Raw genomic sequence first — 14021 nt, forward strand, 5'->3', positions numbered from 1 at the left:
GCCCACCCAATTCACCTGTGCCGCATGTCTTTGGACTGTGGGAGAAACCGGAGCACCCGGAGGAAACCCACGCGAACGCAGGGAGAACATGCAAACTATATAACTACACATTTATATAACTACACATATAGAAAAGACACATATACTTATTGGTAACAGTTCAACAACAGTCACTGTGAGCTAAATTTGGCTACATTTGCTTCAATAGCTACTTATCAACAGTCACGAGTAAATCTACAGGTAGTATTGTAACAGTTTTAGTATTGTAACAGCTTTATTGTAACAACTAGCTAAAGATCCTAGCATTAGTTACTACTTATCAGTAGGCCCACACTCAATCCGCGAGCACAGAATTCTGCTGATTTTATTTATTTACGTGGTAAATGTGTGTAAATTCATATTTATTCAGTAATATTATTGACTAATATGAAAATGTTTATATGATTTATTTACAATACAGTTTGTAAAGTAATATGTTCTGTCTTTTAGTAGATATATTATATGAGAGACTTGCTTTGTTTACCAAATAAAGTGGATCTAATTGGATTTGCATTGTAAACATTAAATAAAAGTTAAAAGGTACTACTTTTATGTCATAAATTAAGGTTTTAGTTATGATACTCCCAAAATAATTTCACAAAAATCCGCAGATTTTTAACAAAAGTCTGTGCAGAAATAGCAAAAAAAATGTCTGCAGATTCTGTCTGGTCCTACTTATCAATCAGAATAAATATACTGTATAATGGCCCCAGATATTAATAATAACTGTGACTAGTAGCTAAATATGCTTCTACAGCTACAGGTCAATAATACATCTACATGCTTTGTATTGTAACAGCTACTGCTATTAGTTTCATTTGTCACTACAAACATGTTACCAGTTGCTACTAGACTACTTAGTTACTATAAATTTAGATATCCTTATTGTAATGGCTACAGATAGCTCTCCTGTCAATATAGCTAAATATGCTAAGATTTACTCCTATGTATTTACTGCTTATGAATGGTCACAAGTAAATCTATAGTGCATCAGAAATAGTACACTCATTAAATAGGTACTATTTTAATGTAAACTTACTTAAAGGACTTTAATTACTTTATTTAATTACTTTAATTATAAACTTAATTACTAATGGGTAGTGTGAATGAAAATTGGATGTACTACAGCTGCAATGGTGTCATTATCACATGACGTAGCCTTCATTTAAATAAATCCTTTAGTAAAATGTCCACTAAACACACGTTTTACAGGTCATACATGTACTTATTACAAACAGTTTTTGTCATTATAGTTATAAGTATTATTAGTACTATTATAAATTTGGACGTACTACTTAGCTCACATTATGTTTTTACCATTCTACTATGTAGTAGGGAAGTGTGTTATTTCAGATGCAGCACTAGAGACACTGTAACAGATACAGATTACAGACATTTATCAAAACTGTCACTACATGCTAAATATGATACATCTGCTACTACAATGATATATCAACACTTACAAATAAATGTGTATATCATTTTTATTATCAGTTTAAAAGCTAAATCCATTGTATTAAACGACCTTAGAGATCAAAACACCTACAGCCAATCTTTCTCATTCATTTTCAAGAGCACGGCATCCACAAATTCAGCATTATTAATGCAGCTCAGACATAAACAACTCCAGCACTTCTAAAATTACTTCTCTAAGACAGGATGCTGACTGCCGTAAAACAGATCTATTATAAAACGCAATCAGCACACAAACGAGCCATACAGTGCTGTGCATCTAAACAAAGTGCAGAGATGTCATCTTTTGGACTATACAGGACTAGATTGCTTAAACTCACCCTGTTAAAGCGCTTGGCCTGGAAGAGGTGTCCGTTCACCCGGTACAGCTTCCTCCATCGTCTAGCTCCACGGCGGTAGATCGATTCTAGAAGACAGAGAAAACGATTGTATAGGAGCAGCATTGAGACTTGAAGAACGGAAAAAAAATCAATCCGAACACTAAAGAAGATTCAAAGAAAGGGGACAGAAGAAGGAAGATGGTCAGAAGTGTGGTTGGTCACGAGCCCTATAGTAAACAGAGACAGATTTTAACTGCGACTGGATGAAAACATGTCCCTCGCAGAAGCCAGAGTAAGATATCCCTCCCTCTCTCTCTCTCTCTTTCTCCCTCTCTCTTTCGTTTCTTCCCTGTCTCCATCTGACCAACCTCCTCCTCGCACTCTCTCATTTCTCTTCTCCTGTCGCTCTGTGATTCCCTGAAGCATCACTTTGGTCACATGTCGACTGTTTCATGTTTTAAGAAAGTAAAAAAAAAGATGTCAAGCATCTAGACTGACCCAAATTGAGTCGACCTGAATGAGACTTTGATCTGCTGCCTCTCTGGGGTTTTGTCTTTATGTAAAAACCACCTTGACAACATTAATGATGGCCTTTTTAAAGGTTTTGACAAAAAATACTACCTTCGTCTGAACTGACATACATACTTTAAAAATAGGCATGCACCAATATGGGATTTTAAAAACCTTTTAATAGGGATGTCCCGATCAGATTATTTTGTTTGCCCTCGAGTCAGAGTCAGAGTCATATTATTTTGAGTATCTGCCGATACCGAAACCCGATCCGATACTTCTATAATACATTAAATAATAAAAATAAATAAAGAAGAGCGAAGAAACAGATCAAGGATGTTCCCTTCAACAATGTTAACAAACAGAGCACTTCAGTGAGGTAGCTTGAACAATCAAGTAATAAATAACATAATTTTTTTTTACATTTGGACTTTAGTAAACTAATAAAAACAAATAGCATCTCAATTCAATTCAATTCAATTCAGCTTTATTTGTATAGCGCTTTTACAATGTAGATTGTGTCAAAGCAGCTTCACATAAATGGTCATAGTAACTGGAACAGTGTGGTTCAGTAACTGGAACAGTGTGGTTCAGGTTTTAGTGTTTAAGTTCAGTTCAGTTCAGTTTAGCTCAGTTCAGTGTGATTTAATCATTACTGAGAGTTCAAACACTGAAGAGCCAATTCATCGATGCGTAGCTCTACCAATCCTGAACCATGCGAGGCAGTGGCGACAGCGGAGAGGGAAAAAAAACTTCACCTGATGGGAGTGAAGAAAAAAAACCTTGAGAGAACCAGACTCAGTTGGGCACGACCATTTTAATTTCTCCGCTGGCCAAAAGTCTTGTGCAGAACTTCATTCGCCGTGGTTTAGGCTGGAAGATGGCCTCAGTGAAGACTCGTCTGGGATACCCAACTTAAGATACCCAACAGGCAATCCCAAGTTTACATATCTCAAAGTTTGCTATGGCAATGTTGTGGTCATCAACTTTATAATACCTCCAGACAGCAGATATACTCGCGATTTCCGCTTCACGCTGCTTTTTTGTTTTACTTTGCCGGCATTTAACCAATAGCGCCTCTGCAAAAAAGTGATGTCATGCCGCACATGTTGCTGTTTCTTCTGTGTAAAGTCAAGAAAGAGGTCTAACTCTGTGCCACTTTATAACAATTGATGTGTTATAAAATAATGAGAATATATACAGTTGAAGTCAGAATTATCCGCCCCCCTGAATTGTTAGCCCCCCTGTTTATTTTCCCCCCGTTTTGTTTAACAGAGAGAAGATTTTTTTTCAACACATTTCTAAACATAATAGTTTAAATAACCTATCTTTAATAACTTGTTTATTTTATCTTTGCCATGAAGACAGTAAATAATATTTGACTAGATATTTTTCAAGACACTTCTATACAGCTTAAAGTAACATTTAAAGGTTTAAATAGGTTAACTAGACAGGTTAGGGTAACTATTCACCCATAAACACACACACACTCTTAGAAATAAAGGTACAAGAGCTGTCATTGGGGTGGTACTTTTTTAAAAGCTACACATTTGCACCTAAAGAATACTTATTAAAACCTCAAGAGTACATATTAGTACCTATAAAGTACAAAATTGTACCTCTTAAAATGGTCAGGTACAAATATATGCTTTTGAAAAGGTACCACCCCAGTAACAACTCTTGTACCTTTATTTCCGACTTGTATTCCGATATATTATGATCGAGTTTGACACTGGGCTACTGGGCCCGATTTCCAATTACATGATCGGATCTGGACATCCCTACTTTTTATAAAACTCTTTAGATTTGGAGGTATAGTTGATAAATATAAATATAAATCTTTTAACAATTTCAAAATGATTTTTGAAAAAAACAGAAGGTAGAAATGTTTGATCTCTGATTTTTTCTGATCTTTGATTCTCGGATATTTCTTTTTTCTTAAAATCCACTGCCTGACAAAAAAATAATAATAATAAAAAAATCCATAAATAAAATAAACAAGTCACTGAACATGAACTAAATCCAAATACCAAGACAATAATAATAGGTGGCGCGCAGCAAGCACATAAAGACGTTTAACCAGCGGAAATAATTGATCAGCTTAAGATGTCGGCCTAATATTTTTATTGGACGATAACGTTAACATAAAAAAATAGTATTTATTGGCTGATATGGCCACCACAGTATTTTGAGTAATTAAATCTATAATAAATTGTATTTATCTGTCCCCTCTAGCTTGTGATTCATGGGTGTTTTCTGCTTATTTTTGCTTTCAAATTGCATTATGGGGTCCAATCTCATAACTTCTGATGCTGATAATGTACTAAGTTACTGTTATTGACATTTCTAGTAGTGAAACACTATAGTTTGAAACACTAAATTGTCTGGTTTAGTCAGTTTCAGACTACCTTCAGAAAATGTGAAAAACAAATGTTAAACCATAAAGATACATCTTCAGCATCAATAGATCATTGCAATAAAAATCATGAATTAATAAAAAAAACGGTAATAAAACCTTAGAAAAAAACAACCCCCATAATCATCCTGTCCTTACTACTGTCCTACAGGTAGCTCAGATTCCCCCATTCTCCCTCCATCATTATGTTCTTAACTAATGTTCCAGTTAATCTAGAGGACCTTTATCATCTTCAAGCGTGAAGGAGATGCGAGAATTGTGCTGGAGCCCAGGAGATTTGCTGTCTGCTACCGTTTCATGTTTCTGCCCTCAACCGCAAACTGTTACGTAAACCAATAAATATTGAAATATTGTCGAAACTTTCAAGTGTCAGCCACTAATGAGCACCGTAGGAGATTCAAAAGCCTACGATGTCTGCATGTATGAGAGAGAGAGATCTAAGCAAAAAAATGAGGAAATGAAAGTCTGCGTTAAGTCTTCAGAATCTAATGTGTGGCATAAAGCAGCTAAAACATTACTCCTATAATGATGTATACTCAGCTTTGGAGTGCACTAAACTCAAGAACGTCAGCGTAAAATCAACACTCGCATTCAGACATTTAAATTGTCGCTTGCGTCAAAATTACGCAACATGAATCATTTATTAATAGAACATGTTGAAGCTGAAACTCACGCAGACTTGTAGAGGAATAACTGGTGCTCCAATAGTGCAGTTTAACATAAGCAAGTGTTTTTACTTGAACATTATACTCAATGAGGCTGATTTGGAGAAAAACAGCATCATTGTTTGATAAGAGACACGCAAGGAATTACATAATTACATTACATAATAGATCAATCTTGAGGAATTACATGTATAATTGATATAGACTTTATAATACACTATTTTGTACAGATCATGCAGTAGAGTTGCATAATATTAGAAAAAAACTCTAATTTACGATATATAATGCGATATAAATGCAATTTAACCAGATGAATTGAATAGCTTGTAAAGAATTTATAATTTTAGATGAGTTTCTGTACAGGCCCCTCACTGACAAAGGTCCAGAATTTGTCTCATACATGAGCTCATTTGTTCTATTTTGACTGCTATGCCATCATAAATAGTGACAATAACCCATCGAAAAAGTCTTTAAGACTAATCTGAATTCTCTGTTGGCTGTCGCTTCGGTGCAACTTCAACTATTCAGTTTTGGCCAATGCTAACCAATATTTTTATTTTACAATCTAACGTACATGTAAGAGAAGTAATCTTTCACTGCTGCATTGTTTTTAAACAGAAAACATTTAAAAACATTTATTCTTAATCTTGGACCTTATGCTTAAAACAAAAAGTGAGCAATAAAATGGTGTAAAGTGGTCCTTCTGATTTGAGTAACAATTTGGTTATTTTTGTGATCCATGAATTTTCAAATGCATATTTTTTACAAGAGAGGCTGGAAAAACTGTAAAGCTCCACATTATTATTATTACTATTAAAACATAATAGTATTATATTATTATTATTATTATTATTATTATTATTATTATTTAATAATAATATGATAATACTATTATTATAATTTTGAAATGGTCAAACGGATGAAAGTCGAATGTGCTGCAGGCCAGTCTGTTATTTGCCTAATAAATGGACAATAGACTACAATTTTTAATTCAAAACTGTAGCAGATTTCAATTTTTTTATATGATATAGGATGTAATAAATGTGTGTTTTAGAAATAAGTATTTCTTCAAAAAAAATATTATAAATATTTAAGAAATATTTTTCTATCATATTTATATCAAAAAGTGTGGTTAAGATGACCATCCGACAAGCCAATTCAGCTAAAATAGTGCTTAAACTGTCACTAAAACAAGCAAAAAACTGCAAAAAGGTCCACTTTTTGAGAAAAAAAAGAACCACCCACTGGCCACAGGCCTGCTGTAGGGGAAAGTATATCTGCATGAAATATGGGCCAATTCTAAAAATGACAAGCAAAGTTTAAAACAACAGAGAAAAGATTCAAATGAACAATGATTTATGACTTTCTAGTGAGTCAACAGTATTCAGAAACAGAAATGAAATAAACACTCTATAATAATAATAATAATAATAATAATAATAATAATAATAATAATAATAATAATAATAATAATAATAATAAAAACAACAACAATGTATAGACTTCATTGAGTAAATAACTATATTATGTACACTTAATCTTTAAGCTATAAACATTTAAGTTATTGTGCCCAAATGTCTTAAATTAGCTTGAAATGCTTACAGTCACAGGCCCTGAAAACACATGTAAATAATAAACCTTCATTCTAAGGTTAAAAGATGAAATGGCTCCACTATGTTGTTAACTGTAATGTCTGGTCAACTATAAGCCCGACTACATTCCAGATCCCTGCGATGTGACTAATGCAGACTGACACGCACATTGCGATGTTGATACGATATATCGTGCAGCCCTATCATAGTATTACAGAATACTTTAACATGTGATGAACAAAACCTTGTTTACATCTGGTATAAAAAAAAATTAATTCAATACCGCCCTCTAACAGGATGAATGTTATGGAATGTGTTGTGAGAAAGTGAACCAAAACAAGGTGTATTGATGTATGATGGATTGGTGTAGAGATGTATTGATGAATGCTGGTAACCAGTAGCTATTGACGTGAATGATAAGTATTATTAGAATTCAATGGCTACCAGTTAGCAACATTCTTCAGAGTATCTGTGGCTAACAGTAAATAGAATTTCATAAACACATTGAAACCACTTAAGTGTGGGTAAATAACAGTAATTTTTGGGTAAACTATTCCTTTAGCTTTCCACTTTTTCAATTTTGAAAAATGTAAATATATTTCTTATATATCCATCATTTTTGAGAACAAGTTAAGAAAATCTTCTTACAGCAAACAATGTTCTTCTCCTATAGCATACCAGTGACAAAATGCAACAGAACTACAAACAGTTATCCCCCACGCAAAACACAGCACTGCTGCAAGTCAATAACAGCTGCTCAGGAAACAGCTACGTGTTTGCCATCATAATCGGCCAGATGGGCACCCAAACACCTGTTCTTCGACCTGTTAGACAGATGTCTGAAGACCAATTCCCCACACTCGATATATTTTGTATCATCTACCTTACTGTAGTCTGTCCTCTCAATCCTACAATCTGAAATGGTCTCATAAAGTCCCACAAGCCAAACTCCAAATTGTAGATTTAGCTCTGACTGGTACTGTTGCCACATCTTTTATGACACGTTAGTGATTTTGAGTCACCATGAAGCATTTAAGTGATTCACTCATGAAGGAACTGCATTTAAAGCCTCTTTCCTGCCTGACAGAGCTCTTTTAGTGAAGCTGATAGCGATCGCCTGGAAATGGCCTGGTTGAGGGTGCGGCAGGCGCAAATTCAATTTTTCCATCATCGCCATGGCAACACACACAGTCTCTCCTGTGCCACCCGTGCCAGATGCCAGCCGCTCTGGTGGATGACAGTGAAGCCGTGAGAACCGACACTCATGTACAGATAGATATAAACCTAACATCCAGCTGTGTCTACAACAAAAAACTCAAAGTGATTCGCTGAATGTTGTGCAATGTAATGCATCACTGACAACACTGTGAAGTTCTAAAACAGGCATCAAAGGAGGAACATGAAAAATCTGAACTAGCTGTGAAACTGGAAGCTCCATTAAATCAGAACAGTTTCTCGGTTGTATAATCAGGTTGGTTGGTAGATATTTGCATCATGAGTCTACTTTTTTGTATTCGCTTTGGCATGCTGCTAACAACACCAAGGTCATTGTTGAACCTGCAGGGAACTCATAGATTTGCCTTTAACATCACATTTGGATAAAAGCGTCTGGAATGTGAGGAAAAACACAAAAGAACTGTATAACTGAACATTCTGTTTTCTTTCTGTATGAAAGGAGAGGCATCTATGCTTGTCTTCTCGAGTCTAAAAGCGTTTGATCAAGCAAAATATTTTGCAGGCATCAGCCAGCATGGAATCATCAAAAGCAAATATTAAATGATTGTTGTGAACAGACTTCAAGGTTGACCAAACCCAATATAGTACCATAAAGTTTACTGTTTACCTCCAATTCACTTTGTCTATAATATGCTGAACCACTTTTTGCAATATGCCATTATTAATATAAACAAAGCTGACAAATTTGTGAATGCATGCAAATTAGCTGTTACTATTTACCAGCAAAACATACTGAACAAACATTGGTATAATTACTGTATAATAGGGGTTTATATTCGTGGTCTAGTTCGATAAGTCACAGAGGTGTTATAGTTTGGCATGTTTTCAATACAGCAAAAAAAGAAGAAGTTTGATTTGATAAAAATATTTATTATTAAACTAAGATCTAAATGCATAATCTTTTCATTACATTAAACAATGATAGAGCTATAATTGACCTATCTACTGGGGTTCGATACCACAATGTGAGCATCCGCAATAGACGCTTCGCAGTATATGCAATGTTGCTTTGAATTATACGTAGTTGATCAGCACCACAGTTGAGAATGTATGAGATTTGTGGAGTAACTCGAAATTTAAACAGAGTGAAGAGAGATTGAAGCACAAAAAAGTACATTTGTAATTTTAATAAACAATAATTCCACTTTACTATTAATACAAAAACGTCTGTTATTTTAAATTTGACATTATATTTGATTAATCTATTTCTGTACCTGAATACTGTTTGACACTCCAGAAAACCATAACGCTGTTTAGTTTACTTTATTTTTTTTTGTATTTATTTTTGCTTGAAATTTGTTTTTGTTTTTTATCTATGTGTTCATTCCCCAACAAAATCCCCATAAACATTCTAAATTCAAGACTTCTTTCCAAAATAGTGCTATTAAACCATCTGGTGAAATTGCAATCATATCGCAATACATTCATTCATTAATTTTATTAGTCTGGGGTCGCCATGGCAGAATGAACTGCCAACTTATCCAGCATATGTTTTACGCAGCGGATGCCCTTCCAGCTGCAACCCATCTCTGGGAAACATCCATACGCACTCATTCACACTCATACACTATGGACAATTTAGCTTGTCTTTACCACATGTCTTTGGAGTGTTAGGGAAACCGGAGCATCCAAAGGAAACCCACGTCAAACGCGGGGAGAACATGCAAACTTCCCACAGAAACACCAGCTGACCCAACCGAGGCTTGAACCAGCGACCTTTATGCTGTGGAGCGACAGCACTACCTACTTCACCACCGCGTCGCCACTGCAATATATGTTGCAGAAAAACTAAATTTCGCAATGTCTGATTTTTTTAATGTCTGATATCGTGCAGCCATACATAGCAGGATATAAAACAAAAACCTCTTATAAAAACAAAAAGTAACATTAAAGTAGTTCTATGCTTAAAATACTTTTCATAAAATTACTTTTTCAGATTAGTTAGATGGGGCGATGTCACCTGAAGTAAAAAACCCCAAGAGCACCACTAGTCAATGAGCATCTGTTCCATGTGAAGCTCTAAGCACTGCTGCAGAAGTGCTCTCAGGCTGAGAATTATCAGAAGAGTTTTGTGATTTTCAGTGATGCAAGCATGTTAAGCATGTTATGTTCTGGTAATGAATGTTTTCAGTGTGGTTTTTAATGCAGTAATTAACTCATTCATGTTACCAGATATATTGCAACGAGCTCATTTTGCACGTTGCCTGTTACAGTATGTTGTCTGGGCCGCCTTGTTGGAAGCACTGAGAACATTACGTTTCACACACTTTAGGCTCTTTAATTTCAAAAAAATATTTTTTTTTTTCAAATACCCGTTGCAAATTATTTTGTTTGTAATGCACACCAAACAAAAAGCCTCGTACCAAACAGATCAACACAAATATGCATATTTTTTTCCCTCTACTGTATACTGTATGCACACTTACAGACACACATAATTGCTTGTTCAGTGTTTGCTGTAGGCTAGCCTTGCTGATTTCCTCTGAACCCTCCACCACCCTAGCTCCACCTGCTTATACATGTATGTATATATTTGCCTTTATCTGTAAATATCTATAAATCACAATATGATTTACACCAGATCAACTCCTCGTTAAGGTAAATCAGCCAAACACAGCTCTAATCAACATGATCTGCTAAAGTGCAAGCCAAGCATCAGAACAAAGTAGAATTGTGAAAGAAAGGCAGAGGTGCTTAAGACTCTATAGTGAATTTGATTGGACTGAATTTTCAGTAAGAAGATTAAATGTAGAGTGATGTCATCTAAATCATTGATCCATTTTGGCAGGAAGTGAGATTTGATTACACAGGGACTTAAAGTGACTTTGAAACGTGGCATGGTTGCTGGAGCCAGACTGGTTTGAGGAGAAACTGCTGATCTACAGGGATTTTTGTCACTCAACCTTTTTTAGAAAATGCATCATTGATACCAGCGGTCAGAGGAGAATGACCAGACTTGTTCAGCTGATATAAAGGCAACACGTGTTACAGCCATTGTCTGCAGAAGAGCTTCTCTAAACACAGAACACATCCAACCTTGAAGCAGATAAGCTACAACAGCCTGAGAACATGTTTCTTCACACACAGTGTTTCAATTTGTTACGCGCTGTCATGCGCTATACTGCAGCAGCAATGGCCGCCATTTATTTAAAAATAAATAAATAAATAAAAAATTGAGCTTTATGCAATATTCTCCAGGTGGCGTAAGGAACAACTGCTTTTCAATTGTCAGGCCAATGCGAGCAAACGCCCCCAAATCAAACAGCCTGCTCAGAAGTGCGTTTCTGAAAACCATCATTAGCCAACTAAGGTCCCAAGTATCATCTTTGTAATAAATGCATATAAGTGAAAGAAAGAAACATAGCTACTGTTCAGTTTAGGATAATTCATAAAACATTTTATAGGCTAAGTTTTTTTCTTTTTTGCTTTTTTGCTTAAGATTGCCCTTATGTTTCCTTTTTAAATTTAAAGATGTTGCATGAAATTATATATTTATATATAAAATTATAATTTTAAATTACTAAGTGATATTTCTTTGCTGCGTCCTCAATGTTTGAATAACGCATACTAATCTTTACACCTCATTAAAGACACAGCTGCCAGTAACTTTTAGTTCTCAATAGTGTTGTCACATTTAAAAGGTGCGTTTGTGCACGTTTAGATGCATGTATTTGTGTGTGAGAGACTGGGTGAAATTCCGGCTCGATTCCCAGCTCCGTTGAAAGGCTTCTTTATTTATTTATTTTGGATAAATAAATAAATTATTTTTTATTTATTTATATCTCCCCTTTTGTAGGCTCAACACAATTTCATTGATCCAGATAAAATAGCCTAAGCTATATAGAAGTCATTTAAAGAATTACAAATATTTAATACACATTAAATAAATAAACCAATATAAAACAAACTAAAGCTATAACAATTTAGTATAATATAAATAAATGTAATTTTAAATTTAGTTATAGGTAATATATTTTGGTGTATTTGAACAAAACAGATTTTTTAAACTGATATATTTATTAAAATAATATTTAAGTCACCAAACATCTTTAGAAACAGAAAGATAATACATTTAAATGTGTTAAATATTGGAAAAAAAATTACAACCTACAACATTTCAAAAAAAAAATTTTATTTATTTTTTGTTTCTCTTGAATTTTGCTTATTTAAAAAATATATATTTTATATTTTTTCCTATCATATAAATTTGGTTGTACTCATTTTGGATCGTTATCATAAGTTATCTTGTTAGATTAGCTCCAGATTTGGCTTCAGTACTGACTAATCTAATGTATATGCACAAATATAATATTGTAAAGCTTCCTATAGAAAACATTCATTTAAATGAGAGATTTTTGAGGGGTATTCTCATATACTGTGTGCTGAGCACTGTATGTGCTGCAGCATACAGATAGGGTCAAAAGTTGTTGTAAATAACATGAAGGCAATGGATCAAATCAGCTTTGTATCAGTAATTCAGGCTACTGGAGGAGTTGTAATGATGTGGAGGATATTTTCTTGGCACACACAGGGTACCAATTGAGCACTGTATAATCACCACAGTCTTAACTCAGAATTTTCCCAAACTGCAATGCATTTCAGTGTGATGAAACTATAAATTGATTTTCTTACTTTCTGGGGAGATGGTTTTGTACCAGGACTGAAGAAGACCAGATGATGTTACTGTCACAACACACAATTACACAACACCTCTGCTTTATGTGTGTGTGAAAGTGAGGGGCTAATTAAAAAAGACAGAGCCGAGGTCTTTAGCACTGTCATCGCCGAGATCTATCTCTAATCTTATTAACTTCACCCCTATAGGGACGGACCAAGAGAAAGCACACTGTGCTGTTGCCATAGTTACCCTGCACTACTTTTTTGTCATTATTTCTAATACTGACCAGAGAGAAAGAGTACTCCATGTCCACAACCTACATCTTTCAGCTCATGTGACTATTTCTGCAGTATATAAAAAGAACAGGAACACTATAAATCAGCCGTTAAAACAACTGCTTCACAGATTTCTCAGTTTCTCAAGCTAATGTATGGCTTTAGACAACTTAAATAGAGAAAACAATTCATATTTGTGGGGTTTTTAGTAAGTTTACTGCATGTAAGCAGAATTTTTTTGTGTATTACACTCATAAAAATAGGGTGGGTTTGCAGTAGTCTGGCTTCCGTTGCTGATTTGCACAAAACCTCTCCAATACTTTTTACTGAAAATTTGTTTAATCACATTAATTATTGGAAACATTGTCAGTGTGCAAATGTATTTTAACGTCATTACAAATATCTTGACGATGGATGTTGGTAGTGTTATTTACATTGAAGCCACAGCACTGCAATTACATATGCAGTGAAACGCTTGCACTAAACCACCATAGTAACAACTACTGTAGGACTGTGCGATTTGGGGAATATATCTAAATTGTGATTTTTAAAAATAAAATATTGCGATTAGATTTGATTTGCGATTTAATTTTGTAGCCAAGCTTCAGCTCAATATTCTGTATCATAGCTTCTGTGGAGCAGTGGGTAGCGATGTCACCTCGCAGCAAGAAGGATGCTGGTTCAAGCCTCGGCTGGGTCAGTTTCTGTGTGGAGTTTGCAAGTTCATGTTCAGGTGAATTGGGTAAGATAAAATTGTCCATAGTGTATGAGTGTGAATGAGTTCATATGGATGTTTCCCTGTGATGGGTTGCAGCTGGAAGGGCATCTGCCCTTCCAGCTGTAAAGCATATGCTGGATAAGTTGGCGGTTCATTTCG

At 34.8% G+C, this 14021-nt stretch overlaps 1 protein-coding gene and 1 long non-coding RNA gene across 4 annotated transcripts in view; one reads left to right on the forward strand and one right to left on the reverse strand.

The window, feature by feature from the left end:
- Positions 1-14021, forward strand: part of LOC147842616 (uncharacterized) — a 1013036-nt gene that overhangs the window by 113169 nt on the left and 885846 nt on the right. The gene's annotated exons all lie outside the window — the stretch shown is intronic.
- Positions 1-14021, reverse strand: part of prkcz (protein kinase C, zeta) — a 223504-nt gene that overhangs the window by 92588 nt on the left and 116895 nt on the right. For all 3 annotated transcript variants that reach the window (XM_087263404.1, XM_087263403.1, NM_001030091.1), the window contains 1 exon segment: positions 1833-1918. Coding sequence is in view for 2 of the 3 variants with exons in the window: in XM_087263403.1 (XP_087119529.1) it covers positions 1833-1918 (86 nt within the window). In the remaining variant the exon portion in view is untranslated.

The sequence above is a fragment of the Danio rerio genome, chromosome 8 (assembly GCF_052040795.2).
Source record: "Danio rerio strain M-AB ecotype USA chromosome 8, GRCz13ab, whole genome shotgun sequence".
Classification (NCBI taxonomy): domain Eukaryota; kingdom Metazoa; phylum Chordata; class Actinopteri; order Cypriniformes; family Danionidae; genus Danio; species Danio rerio.